Genomic DNA, 17,655 nt, shown 5'->3' on the forward strand with positions numbered 1-17,655 from the left:
AAACAGGTTCAATATTTTCCTGAAAGTTTCCACGTAGTTACTGCATTTATACAAGTGTCCTCTGGTGTGAATTTCTGGGTGCTAATTAGAGAGGAGCTCTGAATGGAGGTGCCCACATTCTCTGCGCTTCTGAGTCCTTTATTACTGGGGATGTTTTGGTGCAGGGGGAAATGCAAAATTTTGCTCAAGGCTAGGCCACACTCCCTGCCCTTATAAGGGCTTTCTTTGGGGCGAACATTCTGGTGCTCACAAGGAACAGAGCTCTGGCTAGAGGCTTTCCCATGTTACCACACTAGGAACATTCAAAGATGTGAACACACTCCCACTTTCTCAGGATGAAGACAAAGGTGAAGGTCTTCCCAGGTTCCCAACGTACTTAGGATTTTTTTCCCATTCTGAAGTTTTCTGGTGGTAGAAAGGGTTGCTTCTCCTTGAACACTCTCCATATGCTATGCGTTTATCAGGTGTCTCTTCAGTGTCAGTTCTCTGTGGGTTCTGCAAAACGTGGAGTTGGCAGGGCCTCAGGGTCTGGTGACAGGCAGGTGCTGTATACTGAGGGGAGTCCAGGCCTCAGACTATCAACCCTTTGCCCACCTTCCTCAGAGGGAACAAGCCAGTCTCCTGGACGAACAGGTTTCATGAACTATTTAAGGCTACATATCAGCCTAGGACATGTTAAGGGGAGGCCAATGGTGAGGACCTGGCCATAAGAGGGGAGAAGGAGAAAGGGTGAGAGGCAGAGAACAGAGAGGGGTCAACCAGGGGATGGGAGTCAGAGGAAAGCAGGATGGAGTCAGAAGGGTCAGAAAGATAAAATAAAGCCATGGCTACTGACTCCAGCACCAGGGCAACAGAAGGCACAGGTCAGGTACCAGGTGACAGACCAGCCCACTGCCACAGGCCCTCCCACTCCTGTCTTGCACTCACCAGGACTGGTGCTCCATGGGCCTCTCTGGTCATGGACTGATTCACGTTGCCCTGTCCGCCAGCCAGGTCTCCTGGCTGTGTTCAAGTTGGGTGACCACACTGGGGGTGGGCGGGATGAAGGCAGTAATTCTTATGATCTGCTACTTGGGCTGTGAAACTTTTGACCCTGGACCGTGGAGGTCAAGGTCCCAAGGCAAAAGGTGTTGGGGTTGTTTGTAGAGCAGTCTGGAAGAGGTAGCAGGACGTGGGCCAGCACCAGGGCCAGCAGCACCGCTCCCAGGGAACACGGCGGCCTGACCCACTGAGGACAGCACCAGCTATTGGGCTCCTCAAAAAAGGAGCCCACTTTTTTCCTGAAAAATATGTGACCTTGTCCTCAAAGTAACTGGGCCCTGCAACACCGGGCTGGGGGCAGATGGATGCGATCTAAGCACTGGGCAAGGGACCTGGGACCCCAGTCTCTACCATGCCAGCCGCTTGCCCTTACATCTCCCTAGCCCTGTCCCCTGACACACCTGCGCCCTCTCACATCTGACAGCATGGGCCCTCCTCCTGGAGGTGCACGCTCCCCAGATCCACTGGTCTTTGGACAGTGATTCTCTTTCTCTGCACCCACCTCCTCCACTACCTTAGTCTGGATGCCCCACGCTCACCTCAGGATCCATTTTAACCACAACTTAAGACACTCCTTCCAAAATCCCATTCTCAGGCTCATCCCTGGTCTAGGCCACCAGTGCACCGCAGGCTGGACATATGGAGGGCAAACCAGAACTCCGCGTGTTCACGAGCGGATGTGTCACCTCCACTCAGAGGTCAGACTCTACACCCACGAAATCCAACTGCTAATCTTCCCCAAAACATCCTCCTCCTGCCAACTCTGATCTCCACGGGCAGCACCTCATTCTTCCTAAACCCTTGGGACAGTCCATCATCCCCCACTTACATTCACTCCACAGATGTGGCAGGAAATCCCATCAACTCCATCTTGAAAATCTATCCAGAATCTGATCACTTCTCCCACCTTTCTTGCTTCTGTTCTGGACAGGCCACCATCATAACTGCCTGAAGAACATTGCAGCAGCATCCACATGTATCTCTCTGCTTTCAACCCGGCCACAACCCCTCTCCCTCCAGTGTGTTCATTCAGTGTGCTCACTCAGCATCCACTGGGATGCTTTCAGAACTGTAACTCGGATCGCCGCCATCCCTCTTCTATTCAAAATGTTGTCTGGCTCCCAGCACATTCAGCCCGTCAACAGAGACAGGACTCTTCTCCTCATGCTCTTCGTTCCCTGCAGTGCAGACATGAGAACTTTCCTTGATGTTCTCAGGTCAGCCTCACCTCCGAGTCTTTGCACGTGCAGATCCCTCTTGCCTGTACTCTCCACATCTTATCATACCGGATTCTGAAATGGAAATCCCACCTGTGAAGGCTCCGCTGTCCTGAACAGCGAGGCCTGGGGCTCAATCGGGGACTTGGACACTGGGGCTAGAGTCCAGCCGGGCGGGACCAGGAGACTTCCTCACCCGTGCCTGGTCCATCGGCTCACTGATCACAGTGATGACCCTCAGTCCAGCCACATGCTGGGTCATGACCTCAGAACAAGTGGGCTTTGAGCCTCCATTCCGCTCCGTAAAGCGGACACAACGCCAAGGGCGAGAATCCGGGGCGGCCAGGGGTACGGACGGGCTTCGGCAGAGGCCCGGGCCGACACCCCCGCGCTGTGAGGGATCTGGGAGGCGGGACATTCGCTGCGGGCACGGGGCGTATAGAGCACGGAGGCAGGACCTCCTCGACGCTCGTGCCTTCCCCACTCCCGTTTCCGCCGGCCCGAGGAGCCTGCCGGACGCCGACACCAGCCCGCCAACTCCGCCCCTCCGCCTCATGCAGACAAAAAAGCCAGACACCAAAGCGACGGTCCGACACCGGAAATCCCGCCCCCCGGCGCTGCCGTTCCGGAAACGCCCCTCCTCCCTAGGCTATCATTGGCCAAAGTCCGTACGCCCCCCTCTCCTGGGCCCTCATTGGCCAGGACAGGACGCACGGCGAGCGACTTTCTGGGTAACGTAGTTCGCGTCGCGTGAGCCGTGACGCGGAGTGCGCCCTTTCTCATCACTTAAACAACGACCAAGCTGCACCGCGACACGCTGAGGAAAAAGCGTCACAGTGGGCGGCAGGCCCTGAGCCAATGAAGGCTCGGTACGGGCGTTTCCGCGCGGGCCGCCGAGGATGGGGCGGGACTTCCGTCGTCGCCATTGCAGGCTTCATTTTGCGGGGGTGGGGCCGGTCCGCGGGCTGTCGCTGGGACTGCGGGAGAAGGGGCGGGGAAGGGCCGGGAGCGTCAACGCACTTCTGCACCCGTGTTCACCCCCGGCCAATGAGCCCTCCTTCCCGAGCCCCGGTTTCCCGGTTTCGCCGCGAGTCTCTGCACCCCGCCTTCCTCCCACGGTCTTCGGGCGCATGTTTCCCGGTGAAGACTGAGGCCCTGAGTGCGACCTCGGCCCGCGGTCACCCGCTCAGTGGGGCGTGGGGCTCGTAGGAGCACGCGGGGCTCGGCCCTTCTCCGCCTCCCACGGCCCCGCCCCGCCTACAGGTTCCGACGGGGCCGCGGCGTCGCTGATGGATGTGGCGCAAGTGAGTGTGAGTGCCCCCGCCCTCGTGATCCTGGAGCCGCGGTGCAGGGAGTGGTGACGTCCTGGCCTCGTCGCCTACACATGAGTCTCGGCCCTGAGGGTCCCTTTTCCCTCGAATCCTGAATCCAGGCCCGAGGTTGTATGGAGGGGCTCACATTTCTGGAATCCTGTAGGATAAGGTCTGGAAGGGTGTCCCAGGCACAGGGACCAGCGTGTGCAAACTGCTTGGAAGTGAGTATAAGGTGGAAGTGTTCAGGGAACCGCAGGTCTCTGTTTCGTCTGGTGGAAATAGAGAGCAGGGGGACCGGAGTCGGGCATGGAATGGCAGGCTGAGGAGCTGGGCCTCTTTTCTGAGTGTGGTGGGAGTTGTGGAAAGTTTAAATCAGAGGATGGAGGTGATCTGACTCAACTCTTAACAGGCTGCCTCTGGATGTGAGTGGAGAACAGACTGGGTGGGGTTGAGGGGTTGTGAGGTTGGAGGCAGAAACACCATCATGGAGGTGACTGCAGCAACCCAGTGGCTGGGCCGGAGGGGAGCCTGTGGAGGTGGGAGAAATGGTTGGCTCCTGGATTTGCTTTTTAAGTAGGGTCGCTAGATTTCCTGATGTGGGGCAGTGAGAGATCAGGGTTGACCCTGATAGGTTTTCAGATGTGGATTGGTATGAGGAGTAGTTTACAGAGGAAAGATAAAGAGTTGGGTTTTGGCCTTACTGTATTTGAGATGTCCCAAAGACTGCCAAATTGAGGTGCCAGTGTGCCTCTTAACATGCGGGTATGGATTTATGCCAGGTCCAGGCTGGAGGCATTCAAAGAGTGGAGGCTGTGTGTGGATGCTGTGCAGCTGTGGGTTGGATTCAGGATGGTGACCAAACCTCTGAGCAGAGAGTAGACCTGGGACAAAAAAATGAAGCATGGAAGTAATAGAGGTAGGATGGCAGTGGGGCCTGAGGTTAGATTGGTTTACCTCTCTACAGCTCACCAGGTTTTTATGACCATCCTCCTTGGGGCCTGGGGCTTTTGTCATGCTATTGGAGGAGCAGGGGCATAAAAGGGTGTTGTTCTCAGCCAGAATATGTTATGAGAGGTTCGGGGATTCGATCGGAGACGTAAAAGACACTTTCCACTCCAAACAAATGGACTGAAGGTATATTTTATTATATAGAGGATAGTAAAGGTGACAGTCTGCAAACAGATCCAAATAGGTCAAATATTAAGAGGGAAAAAACATCAGCCCGACTGGAAAGGGAAAACACCCACATCGGCTGAAGAGAAATGACACAAATCAACCAGAAAGAGAAACACCAGGTTAACCGAAAAGAGAACACATCAAATCAATTACTTCATATCAAATCAATTACTTCACATCAAATCAGTTACTCACAACATCCACGCCCCACTGCCGGGAGAGCTCTGTCAATCGACGCGGCTGGGCAAGGATCACACGTCCTGGGCAAGGTGTCCCTTCCACAGGTGGAACTCTCACCGGGGCTCAGTTTCCAGCAGTTTTTATACCATCAGTAATTTTCAGAGTAAGCAGTTACAGAGTTTGCGGAGCAAGCATTTAGTGTTTCCATGCACAAATGGTTATCAGTGGCGTACGTGCACTGAGCCCCCTGGCTAACGTCCCAGCCCAGTAATTGTGTACGTGCATTGTTCTCTTTGGTTATCGTCTCAGCCCGGCACAGATGGCCAGTCCATTCCGGGCTACGACGCTCCAAGAGCCTTGAAATGTTACAACTTGCCACTCTCTCCGTGGGAGAAAGGCCAGTTCCCGGGAAAAGGCCAGTTCCCACCACACAGAAAGCAGCTTTGTATTTCTTTCTTGTGCTGGTGGCTGTAGGTCAATGGAGCGGCCAAACATGGCTGTACTCATGTCAAGACAAAGGGTCAGCCCAAGCTAAGAGTCCCCAAGCCGAGGATGGGGCTAGTGGGTCTGGTATTATGTGTTAGGAGGAACAAGGACAGCTATGACTGGTGAGGGGACAGCATGTGAAAGGGCAGAGGTGAAGAGAGCAGGGGTGTTTGAGATCTACTTGTATTTCTTGGGAGGTGAAGGCTGAAGTGAAGGGCGAGGAGGGGAGGCATTAGCTGGAGGGGTGATGGCTGCCCCTGGCAGTGGGAGTTCTTGGAGATCTTGGGCAGGCTAGGGTGGGTTTGGATCCTGGTTGCCTTTGTCAGGTATGCCATGTGCACAGTGGGATGTGGGGACACTAGGGAGATGCCTGTGGTGTGGACAGGTGATAGTGGGGAGGAGGGTGGAGATATGAGGATGGTGTGGTCCAAAGAGTGATATGTACAAGGTAAGGGAATGTAAACCAGTGGGTCCAAGGCCCTGGTACTAGAGGCTCAAGGAAGAAAGGAGAGCCCAAATTGTCTTGTATTTGGGAGGTGATCTGGGGGACACAGGGAAATTGGCCAGTGGTGTGGCTGCTGCATGCCAGCCCAGAGCTCAGACAGCGTCCATCTGCCCACCTTCCTTTTGTTCCTCCGGGTTGGACTGGCCTCGATACAGGGACCAGTGGAACTACATGGAGAGAAAGATACCAGTGGTGTCAGGGCCTGTTATCTCCTCTGAGGTGGGGGCCTGAGAAGGAGGAGGAGCTGAGGGGGTCATGAGAAGAGGAAGTGCCAGTGGTAGATGTGGCAGAACTCTGGGTCATAGGCCAAGGGCCTGGATGTGTCCATTTGACTATTTTGTTTGTTTTTCAGCTCACCTGCTGGCCCCCTGGCTCAGCTGTCCCACCATTTCGGAGTCCAGTGACCTTTGAAGATGTGGCCGTGTACTTCTCTAAGGAGGAGTGGGGGCTCCTTGATGCAGCCCAGAGGCACCTGTACCACAACGTGATGCTGGAGAACTTTGAGCTCATGACTTCACTTGGTAAGGCCCTTATGGCCTGCCCCAGCATGGTGACCAGCTTCTGCCCTATGCCTTCAGCCCATAGAAAGTTCTGTTCATCCCAAAGCCAGACCATGGAGGCTGCTTGCTTCCCAGGTTTCCTGTTGTAGGTGCTGTGGATGCTGGAACTGGGCTGTGTGCACTACCCCTATCTCCCCTGAGCAGCCTCAAGAGCAATCCTATAACTGTTGCCCAAGGGCCTTCTGGGAGCAGAGGCTAGGGATCAGGCATCTCTGGTCTGCCTAATGGATCCGACTGAGCTTGACCAGTTCCTAGCTGGGTGACCCATTGTGGGGCCATGCTTAGGTTCTGTCCCTTCCCGCATGAGACATTTTTTAAAAACAGCTTTATTGAGATATACCATAAAGTTCACCATTTTATTTTATTTTATTTTATTTTATTTTATTTATTTTATTATTTTATTTTATTTTATTTTATTTTATTTTATTATTTTATTTTATTTTATTTTAATTTTATTTTATTTTATATTTTATTATTTTTTGTGAGGAAGATCAGCCCTGAGCTAACATCCATGCTAATCCTCCTCTTTTTGCTGAGGAAGACCGGCTCTGAGCTAACATCTATTGCCAGTCCTCCTCCTTTTTTCCCCCAAAGCCCCAGTAGATAGTTGTGTGTCATAGTTGCATATCCTTCTAGTTGCTGTATGTGGGACGCGGCCTCAGCATGGCCGGAGGACCGGTGCATCAGTGCGTGCCCGGGATCCGAACCTGGGCCACTGGTAGCGGAGTGTGCGCACTCAACCGCTAAGCCACCGGGCCGGCCCAAGTTCACCTCTTTAAAGTATACAATTCAGTGGTTTTTAGTATGTTTGAATAGTTGCATAAATATTACCCTAATCTAATTTTAGAACATTTTCATCACCTAAAGAGAAACTTTGTACCCATTACTATCCTCCCTTATCCCTTCCCCCCCCCAGTCCTAGACAACTGCTAATCTACTTCATGACTATATAAATTTATTTGCTTATTCTAGACATTACATATAAATGGAATCACACAATATATGTTTTTCTGTGACTGGCTTTCACTTAGCATGTTTTTGAGGTTCATCCATGTTGTAGCACATATCAGTACTTCATTCCTTTTTATGGCCGAATAACATTCCACTGTATAGCTATACCACAGTTTGCTTATCTGTTCATCAGTTGATGGGCATTTAGCTTGTTTCCACTTTTTCACTGTTATGAAAAATGTTGCTGTGAACATTCATGTTCAAGTTTTTGTGTAGATATGTATTCATTTCTCTTGGGTAGATACATAGGAGTTGCCAAACTGTTTTCAAATTGGCAGCACCATTTCACATTCCCACTGCAGTCTACCAGTGTTCTAATTTCTCTGCTGCCTCTTCAACACTTGTTATTGTCTTTTCTCTTACAGCTATCCTAGTGGGTGTGAAGTTATAGCTCATTGTGGCTTGGATTTGCATTTCTCTAATGACTAATGATGTTGAGCATCTTTTCACATGCTTATCAGCCATTTGTGTATATATATGTGTTTACATATAGGTATATATATATATGTATATATGTATGTACAAACACACAGTCATGTGCTGCTTAACAACAGGGCTGTGTTCTGAGAAATGCATTGATAGGCAATTTCATCATTTTGCAAATATCGTAGAGTGTCCTTAGACAAACCTAGAAGGTGTAGCCTACTACATAGCTAGGCTATGTGGTACTAATCTTGTGGGACCACCGTCATATATGCAGTGGTCGTTGTATGGCACATGACTGTATCTTTTTTGAGAAATATCTGTTCAAGTCCTTTGCCCCGTCTCTGTGTTCTTGCCTCTGATGAGGCCTCCTTTAGTCTGTGGCTTGGCTGGCCCTCATCCTGCCCAGTGGGCCCTTCACTCTTATTCTGGCTCCTGTGACCTGTCAACAATCCCTTGGACCCATTCCTGTATGTGTCAGTCACACATTTCTAATGAGTCATGCTTTCCACCAGTGGAACACTCAGTTAACTGGAAATTTCTCTGCTTTCAGGTTGTTGGCATGGAGTGGAAGATGAGGAAGCCCATTCCAAGCCAAATGCTTCTGTAGAAGGGGTCTCACAGGTCAGGATCCCCAGTGCACAGTATTCCACCCCAAAGGCTGACACCTGTGACTTGTGTGGCCCATTCTTAAAAGACATTTTGCACCTGGACGAACATCAAGGAACACCTCCTGAGGAGACCCCCTGTGCCTGTGGAGCATGTGCACACCTTCACCAGCACCAGAAGGAGCACAGTGGAGAGAACCCTTTCATATGGGACAAGGGCAGGAACTCGTCTGTGAAGAGCTCTATAGTCTGCCTGTCAGAGAAGCCCTTCACTTGCAGGGAAGGTGGTAAGGAGGTCTCAGGAAGCCATGACCTCATCCAGCACCCAGCCCCTGACAGCAGTGGGAAGCCACGTAGGAGCACAGAGTGCCGGGAGGCCTTTCCCCACAGTTCCAGTCTTGGGCAGCTCCCAGAACTTCATAACACACAGAAGCTCTTCAAGTGCAGTGACTGTAGAAAAGCCTTCCAGAAGAGCTCTGCCCTCTTCAACCACTTGAGAGCTCACTCTGAAGGGATACCAGTTAGATGCCCAGCAGTTGGAAATTCCTTAGAGGAGAAATCAACCCTTGTTAATCACCAAAAATGTCATACTGGAGAAACATCTCATGTGTGTAAGGAGTGTGGGAAGGCCTTTAGTCACCCATCTAAACTGAGGAAGCACCAGAAATTTCACAGTGGAGTAAAATATTATGAGTGCAGCGACTGTGGGAAAACCTTCAGCCACAAACTTACACTTGTTCATCACCAGAGAATTCACACTGGGGAAAGGCCTTACAAGTGCAGTGAATGTGGGAAAGCCTTCAGTAACAGGTCACACCTCACTCGGCATGAGAAAGTTCACACTGGAGAAAGGCCTTTTGAGTGCAGCAAATGTGGAAGAGCCTTCAGTCAAAGCTCCAATTTCCTTCGGCACCAGAAGGTTCACACCCAGGTAAGACCTTATGAATGCAATCAGTGTCGTAAAGCTTTCAGCCGCAGTTCTGCTCTCATTCAGCACTGGAGAGTTCACACTGGAGAAAGACCTTATGAGTGCAGTGAATGTGGAAGAGCTTTTAACAATAACTCTAACCTTGCTCAGCACCAGAAAGTTCACACTGGAGAACGGCCTTTTGAGTGTAGTGAATGTGGAAGAGACTTCAGCCAAAGTTCCCACCTCCTTCGACATCAGAAAGTTCACAGTGGAGAATGGCCTTTTGAATGCAGTGAATGTGGGAAAGCCTTCAGCAATAGCTCCACTCTAGTTCAGCACCAAAAAGTACATTCTGGGCAAAGGCCTTATGAGTGCAGTGAATGTAGAAAAGCCTTCAGCCGCAGCTCCAGCCTGATTCAGCACTGGAGAATTCACACTGGAGAAAGGCCTTATGAGTGCAGTGAATGTGGGAAAGCCTTTGCTCACAGTTCCAGTCTCATTGAGCACTGGAGAGTTCACACAAGAGAAAGGCCTTATGAGTGCAGTGAATGTGGGAAATTCTTTAGCCAAAACTCCATTCTCATTAAACATCAGAAAGTTCACACTGGAGAAAGGCCTTATGAGTGCAGCGAATGTGGGAAGTTCTTTAGCCGAAAGTCTAGCCTCATTTATCACTGGAGAGTTCACACCGGAGAAAGGCCTTATGAGTGCAGTGAATGTGGGAGAGCCTTCAGCAATAACTCTCACCTGGTTCGTCACCAGCGAGTTCATACACAAGAAAGGCCGTATCAGTGCAGCCAGTGTGGAAAAGCCTTTACTGAAAGGTCCACACTTGTTCGACACCAGATAGTTCACACCAGAGAAAGGACTTATGAATGTGGCCACTGTGGGAAAATCTTCGGCCGCCTCTGCAACCTTGCTCAGCATAAAAGGATTCATACCTGAATGGAGCCTTATGGAAGTGGCCTTTGTGAGAAAAATCTTAAGTCAAGTCAAATTTCATGCAGCAGAATACTCACAAATTACCTACATGTACCATTAATATGGGAAAGGCTTCAGAAGCTGCTCTGCCTTTTCTGAGCAGTCCAGGAAGCTGGGCAGAGCTGTTTCCCCCCTGGAGCATAAACCTCTTTCCAGTGTGCGTGGATCCAAATATTTGCAGCAGTCAACTACATATGCATGGAGAAAACAGCTCCCTGTGCCTCCCTTCCTCTTTCCTGGAGGGAATCTGGATTGTCCTGGGCCCATTGGAATGGCTTCATTCCCATTGCCTCTGAGAGGGTTAGGGAATGAGCTGACCCCACGCTGGTCGAGGAGCCTTGAGGGATGGCCAGTTTGGGCTTCTCAAGAAGATACCTGTTCCTCATGGATGGCATCAAGTCTGCATGTAATCCCAGTGATGTGTCCAGTGAGCCCACAAATCACCCTCCCCTGGGATCATCTACTTGGTCTGCTCTATACTGTGTGATAAGAAAGACTTTATTGGTCAAGTCACCTTTAATTTTGGGGGTTGTGTTGGGGTTTGTTGAGAAAAGAAATGGGTAGTGTGGGGGATGGCTGGTAGGGGACACCCAACAGCATCTGCTCAGAGTACGGTGGGAATGCAGAAAGTTGCTCTGTCCTATTGTGGCCTACTTTGCGTTGCTGTCTGAAGGGCTCGTGGAGTGAACATGGTTGTCTGTTTCAGAGTTACCTGAGCGCAGAGCTCACCCTGAGGAGGGAGAATGTTAGTCTGCAACACTAGAATGTTGGATTGGGTGGCAGGTCCCTAGTTCCCAGGGAGAAGTCTGGGTTTTTCCATCTGTCTGAGGAGAAGCCGCCTTCTGGTTCCTGATAGAGATATGACCCTGGGAGACCAGCGGAGGCCCAGTGGGTACTCTCTGTGGATAGAGAAACACGGTGTGGGGTAATAGGGAGTTGGGGAGACTGGTAAACTGTGGGCCCATGCCATCCTGGTCAGAGGAGCAGGCACAGTTCTCCATCAGCTGTGGCTGTGCAGGGAAAGGCAGTTACACTAATCTGAGACCCCTAACACTAATCTGAGACCCATAGGGGCCATGCAGGAGCATCATTAGTACAGAAACACTGGGTGGGGGCAAGCCCCATGGCTTAGTGGTTAAGTGCACGCGCTTCGCTACTGGTGGCCTGGGTTCGGATCCTGGGCGCGCACCAACGCACCACTTGTCTGGCCATGCTGAGGCAGCGTCCCACATACAGCAACTAGAGGCATGTGCAACTATGACGTACAACTATCTACTGTGGCTTTGGGGAGTAAAGGGGAAAAAAAAAGAGGAGGGTTGGCAATAGATGTTAGCTCAGGGCCGGTCTTCCTCAGCAAAAAGAGGAGGATTGGCATGGATGTTAGCTCAGGGCTGATCTTCCTCACAAAAAAAAAAAAGAAACACTGGGTGGTGTTGAGAAGACTTATAAACTAGAGACGACTTAGCTGTTCTAAAGATGGATCAAAAACTCCTCCAGTGCCTCTGGCCAAGTGGGATAACAGTGTGCGGAACTCAGGACCCGCAGACCTGTGTATCACCCACAATTGAAATCCAAATGTTTTAACCTCCCTGGGCTGTTCACCTCATGGCTGTCACTGCTCAGGTAGGAACCCCAACACTAAGGGGAGACAGAGCTCATGGTATGGGGAGTGGTGTATGTGAGTACCCAGGCTTTCTAGAGAATCACACAGCTATGGCTATCATTACTCTACTTCTGGCTGCCACCAAGCAGGTCTGTCCCTAAGGGGTGGGGAGACAACATAGTGGAGTTAATATCGGTTTCCTAGACCTCCTGGCTTTCCAAGAAGAGCCAAATATTTGGATTTTTATGTGGCTTTTGATTTTATAAATGTTGGATCCTTTTCCAAAAACATACCAGTACAAAAGCAGTTTACTGAAACCTATAAGTAGGCTATATATGTTCCCCTGGGCCCTTCCATGAGTCCTGGAGGGAGAAAGACCAGGAGTCCTCTGACACAGGAGGCTTTGGCCTACAGCATCCATCCATACTGCATGGTGGGTCAGAAGCCACTGCTACTGTCACCTCTTCCCAGGGTGATTCTCCCCAAAGCCCCTGAGGGGACAAGGAATGATAACCACATTAGGGGCAGAACCCAAGGCAGGCTTGCCGTCAGCAGAGTTTACATCAGGACTGCTCAAGTACTCCCCAGCACTGTGAGTGTTTGGTGGATCCTCCACCCTGCTCAGGCCTCTCCTGGATGTAATAATTGTCTTCTCCCAACACGGAAGCTCATGTTGGATCAGAGTTATAAGCCAGCTGAGCTACATGGGATTCAGGCCTCCAAGCAAATTGGGGTAGGACAGACACTGGTCATCAGAGCTCAATCCTTTATTTCCTGTATGGATAGCTATGGTTAGATCTCATAAGATGACCCCCAGTTCATGGGTAAAGAGTCTTCTGTGGTTGCTCTGAACCAGCCTTCTGGTCTCCCATTATGGCTCAGTACCCAGCAGCCGATCTGTTGGGAAAGGGAGATGTTTGTCAGTGATGTTAGAACACTCCAGGCAAAGGCCTGATGGCTCTGACTGTTGAGCTGCCCAGGATACCAGTATGTGGGGCTCAGTAGTTCCATTGATGTCAGCCCACTCTCAATCCAACAGGCAGGGGCCTTCGGGCCTTCGATGTAGTCGATAGACTGATACTGTGCACTCAGCCCTAGCCAGTGGAAACTCTTCTCCTCTGGCTCCATCCAGCAGTTCCCTGCCCTTGGGCTTTTGCCTGTGCCCTCTCCCATGAGGGACACCCTCCACTGTCTTCTCAATCTCTCCCAACTTTGCCTCTCCCACTGAGCTGCATTATCCCTTCTCCATGTTGGTGTCAGCTTCTCTCTTCTCTTTGATGCCTGAACCTTCGGTCTGACACCAGCCCTTTGCTACCCTTATGTTTTCCCACATGATTGCACCCACAGATGCAAATGTTTCAAATCTCAAGGGTTTATTTGTTTTTCTGAAAGAAACAGAAATGGCTCACGGCATCGTTGACCTTGGAGACTAGTGCTAAACAAGGTGTTCTTACAATTTTAAAGGTTGTATGACTTAGCTTGGGCTGCTACAACAAAATACCATAGACTGGGTGCCTTACCAGCACTAGAACATCAATAATCACCACTTCCTTTCAACATTCCACTGGAGATTCTAGTCAGTGCAATAAGGAAAGAAAAAGAAAAGGCATCTGGATTAAAATGTGTGCCTTTCCGTACATAGGGCACAATTGTGTTCTCACACACCCCCCAAAATGAACACAACCCCCAAGATTACAAGTGGCTTAAAAAAAAAAAGACGTGTTATTTAATTTAGAGCAGTGTAAGGTACCACGTTTCAGGGATGAGTGATGTGAAGGCTGTACAAATCCAGGATAGGTATATGTACAGTCAACAATGTCCATAAAAAAAGAGAAATCTTTGATGGAAGCCCCCAGGCCATCCCTGGTTAGAAATGGGCCCCAGGGGGAGAAGGGTCAGGTCCTGAGGGAAATGGGAAACCATGGGGCTGGATCTCCAGTCTCCTTTGGGAAGGACCCTTTGCTGCATGGAGAGAAGGGGAAGGTTCCCTGAGCATGCTGAGTTCCAGCTGAAGGGGGACAGAAAATCCAGCTACTCTTCCAGGTCTCACAGTCCACTCCACCCAGTTCAAACTGTGGGGAAATAGAGATATTAAAATTAGTCATCAGGGCCGGCCCCGTGGCTTGGCGGTTAAGTGTGCGCGCTCCGCTGCTGGCGGCCCCGGGTTCGGATCCCGGGCACGCACCAACGCACCGCTTCTCCGGCCATGCTGAGGCCGTGTCCCACATACAGCAACTAGAAGCATGTGCAGCTATGACATACAACTATCTACTGGGGCTTTGGGGGGAAAATAAATAAATAAAATCTTTAAAAAAAATAAATAAAAATAAAAATAAATAAAATTAGTCATCAGTGCTGGTGGAGGGATAGATCAATAGAACAAAACAGAGAACCTAGAAATGGACCCACACATACAGGCCCAAAGGATTTTTGACAAAGGTGCAAAAGCATTTAAATGGAGGAAGAATAACTTTTTAAACAAATGGTGCTGGAACAAATGGATAACCACTGGCAAAAAATAACTTAAATCTCACACCTTACACAAAAATGAAAAGGAATCACAGATTTAAATATAAAACAGAAAACTAAACTTTTTAGAAGAAACAGGAGAAAATTTGGGGGACTTAGGACCAAGTGAAGAGTTCTTAGACTTGACTAGAAAAGCACAATTCATAAAAAGAAAAATTGGATCACATCAAAATCATTTTAAAATGAGAAAATTATAGAAGCAGCTTAGTGGCTGCTAGGGGTTAGGGTTGGGGAATTGGCTATAAAAGTGTAGCCTGAGGGAGGCCTCCGTGGTGTCTGAACAGTTCTATATCTTGATTGAGGTGATAAGTTCCATGAAGCTACACGTGATAAAATTGCACAGCACTACACACACGTGCATGAACATATAACGTGAAATCTGAATATGCTCTGTGGATTGTAAAAAAGTAGAATCATTAAATGTTAGATTAAAAAAAAAAAGTCAGGACTACACGAAAGAAGCAGCCTTGATGACTTCCCTTCACTAAAAGGTAAACGCCAAGTGCAGTGGTCACCTAAGCCCCCAAGAGACAGACACGAGGACAGACCAGGGGTCCTGAAATGCAGAGAATCGAGAGGGGCCTCAATGGACACACCAAGGATGCCCCTTCGTAGCCCTCGTCACCAGTCCAGTTGTGTGGTTTCCTGAGGGACGTGTGTCTCCTCATGTCTTAGTCCATTGCAGCTGCTATAACAACACACCATAGTCTGAGGCCTTAGAAACAACAGAAATTTATTTCTTGCGGTATTAGAGGCTGGGAAGTCCAAGATCAAGGTGCCAGCAGATTTGGTGTCTGGTGAGGATCCACTTCCTAGTTAACAGGCCTCTTCTCGCTGTGTCCTCATGGCAGAAGGAGGGAGGGAGTTCTTGGGGGTCTCTTATAAGGGCACTAATCCCATTCATGAGGGGTCCATGCTCACGACCTAATCACCTCCAAGTATCACAATGGGGATAAGTTTTACCCACTGTATTTTGGGGGGACACAAACATTCAGTCTGCATCCCCCCCTAGAATGTCAGTTCCATGCAGGAGGCCCCTATGTGTTCTGTCCCTGCTGGGCGAGTTCAGTCTCCAGCACGCAGTAGCAGTTCACAAGGCAGGGGATATATAGGAACTTGCTGAGTGCAGGAAGAGGGATTTTCTGCTCTTTCCCTTTGGTGTCCTCTCTGCCTCCTCCGCAGTCAGCTGTGATGACAGGGCTGTGATCTGGGCCCAGCACAGTCCTGCAGAGCAGCCAAATAGTCACTCAACATTCCCTGGGGTCTACTGTGTGCCAGGCCCTTGCCCGAGCTCTGGGGTAGACACATTTCATCTCAATCCGATGTGCAATGCAGAGACTTAACGTGCAAACAGACCAAAGAACAGGGCCACTGCAGAGTGGCTGGAGCTCTGCAGGAAGTGAGACAGGGACAGGAAGCGACGACCTACTTCAGACTGATGGTTGGGAAGACCTCTCTGAGGAGGTGACTCCAGGAGAGCATTCTGGCCACAGGGAACTGAGTGCAGACGCCCCGGGCAGGAGTGAGCTGGAGCAACTGAGAGCAATGAGGACACCTGGCCCGTGTGGGGGAGAAGCAGGGCGCGGGGTTGGGAACTGGGTCACGCCGGCACTGTAAGCTGGGGGGGAGCGTGGCTTCTTCTCAGCCCATTGGGACCACGAGTTGGACGTGCTGCTCCGAGATGCCTGGGCCGAGTGTGGTGACGCTGTGGTGGAGGCCGACTTCCCTGTCCAGGTGCAGCGCTGCCGGGGGCGTCCCAGGGCAGGGAGGGTGATTCCGGGTAAGAAGGCGGAGTGGACACATGAGGAACCTTCATGTTGGTGGGATCTGAGCCTCGAGAGGGAGACTGACGCAGCTTTGACCCTTCCATGGTGTGGCAGAAAAGTCTGCTGGACCCCGGGAAGCCCTGCCCTGGGCCGTCCTAGGTGGAGAGCGGGCATTGATATGTAGGGACCACTGCAGGGGAGCTGTACTGTCTGCGTAGGGCTTAGGGTGCTGAATGACTAAATTCCAGAGCATGGCTTTGAAATGAAAGTCACCAATATTAAGAAAAAGACGTTATGAACTGAATGTTTGTCTTCCCCAAATTCATGTAATGAAGCTCTAGCCTCCTCTGTGACGGTGTCAGGAGGTGGGGTCTTGGGGAGGTGACTGGGTTTAGATGAGGGTGGAGCCTCCATGTGGCGAAGAGATACCAGAGCTTCATCTCTCCCTGCCATGCGAGGACACAGCAAAAGATGGCCGTCTACAAGCCAGGAAGAGAGCTCTCATCCAGGAACTAAATTGGCCTGCACCTGGATCCTGGACTTCCCAGTCTCTAGAACTGTGAGAAATAAATTTCTGCTGTTTAAGCCACCCAGTCTATGGTATTTTGTTATAGCAGCCCGAACGGACTGAGACACTCACCAAGAGATGAGAAAAGCACTCCCTCACAGGCATCTGCAGAACAAGATAGTACCTGGCCCCCTGAACAAGTTCATAGAGTCTTAGAAGACAAGGTTTCAAACTGAGAAAATTCAGAGTTTCAATCCTGCTCTCCTGCTTAATTAATATGGAGACGTGCACGTTTGTCATAACTGTCACTATTTTGTTTAATAAATTGACACCTGCCCTGCTGACAAGGGGAGGAAGCACGTCACACACCACAGTGAAAGCATATGCACTTTGCCTCTGTAGATGAACTTTAAAAAGCTAGAATCAGGGGCCGGCCCAGTGGCTTAGCGGTTAAGTGTGCGCACTTCACTACTGGCGGCCCGGGTTCGCGTCCCGGGCGCGCACCGATGCACCGCTTCTCCGGCCATGCTGAGGTCGTGTCCCACATACAGCAACTAGAAGGATGTGCAACTATGACATACACCTATCTACTGGGGCCTCGGGGAAGAAAAAAAAAAAAGGAGGAGGATTGGCAATAGATGTTAGCTCAGAGCCAGTCTTCCTCAGCAAAGAGAGGAGGATTAGCACAGATGTTAGCTCAGGGCTGATCTCCCCCACACACCCACCCACACCCACACCCACACACACACAGCTAGAATCATGTTGTCTGGCACAAGTTCCCAAGATCAGTGAAGACTTGAGCCCTTGCTTGCATGTTGCTAAGCCTTTAATGAGCACA

The 17,655-nt window shown here is 50.4% G+C and overlaps 1 protein-coding gene across 5 annotated transcripts; it reads left to right on the forward strand.

The window, feature by feature from the left end:
* The first annotated feature begins 3,027 nt into the window (after positions 1-3,027).
* ZNF132 (zinc finger protein 132) lies at positions 3,028-17,099 on the forward strand. Of its 5 annotated transcripts, none has more exons than XM_087421976.1 (3): positions 3,028-3,127; positions 6,271-6,439; positions 8,466-17,099. In XM_087421976.1, exons 2-3 carry the CDS (start codon positions 6,406-6,408, stop codon positions 10,373-10,375), a joined length of 1,944 nt encoding a protein of 647 aa, XP_087278102.1. In that variant the 5' UTR covers positions 3,028-3,127; positions 6,271-6,405; the 3' UTR covers positions 10,376-17,099. The 5 variants fall into 5 exon arrangements, with proteins under 5 accessions (XP_087278102.1, XP_087278099.1, XP_087278100.1 ...); XM_087421973.1 differs by lacking the exon at positions 3,028-3,127 and adding an exon at positions 3,189-3,568; XM_087421974.1 differs by lacking the exon at positions 3,028-3,127 and adding an exon at positions 3,189-3,562.
* Positions 17,100-17,655: the final 556 nt, after the last annotated feature.

The sequence above is a fragment of the Ceratotherium simum genome, chromosome 33 (assembly GCF_057802395.1).
Source record: "Ceratotherium simum simum isolate JZ-2026a chromosome 33, ASM5780239v1, whole genome shotgun sequence".
Lineage (NCBI taxonomy): Eukaryota > Metazoa > Chordata > Mammalia > Perissodactyla > Rhinocerotidae > Ceratotherium > Ceratotherium simum.

Excerpts from the sequence above, each read along its gene's own strand:
- ZNF132 (XM_087421972.1), top strand. The coding sequence starts at position 3,703 with ATGGAGGGGCTCACATTTCTGGAATCCTGTAGGATAAGGTCTGGAAGG. Across the intron at positions 3,793-6,270 it reads CGTGTGCAAACTGCTTGGAA|CTCACCTGCTGGCCCCCTGG; the intron begins GTGAGTATAAGG and ends TTTGTTTTTCAG. Across the intron at positions 6,440-8,465 it reads TGAGCTCATGACTTCACTTG|GTTGTTGGCATGGAGTGGAA; the intron begins GTAAGGCCCTTA and ends CTCTGCTTTCAG.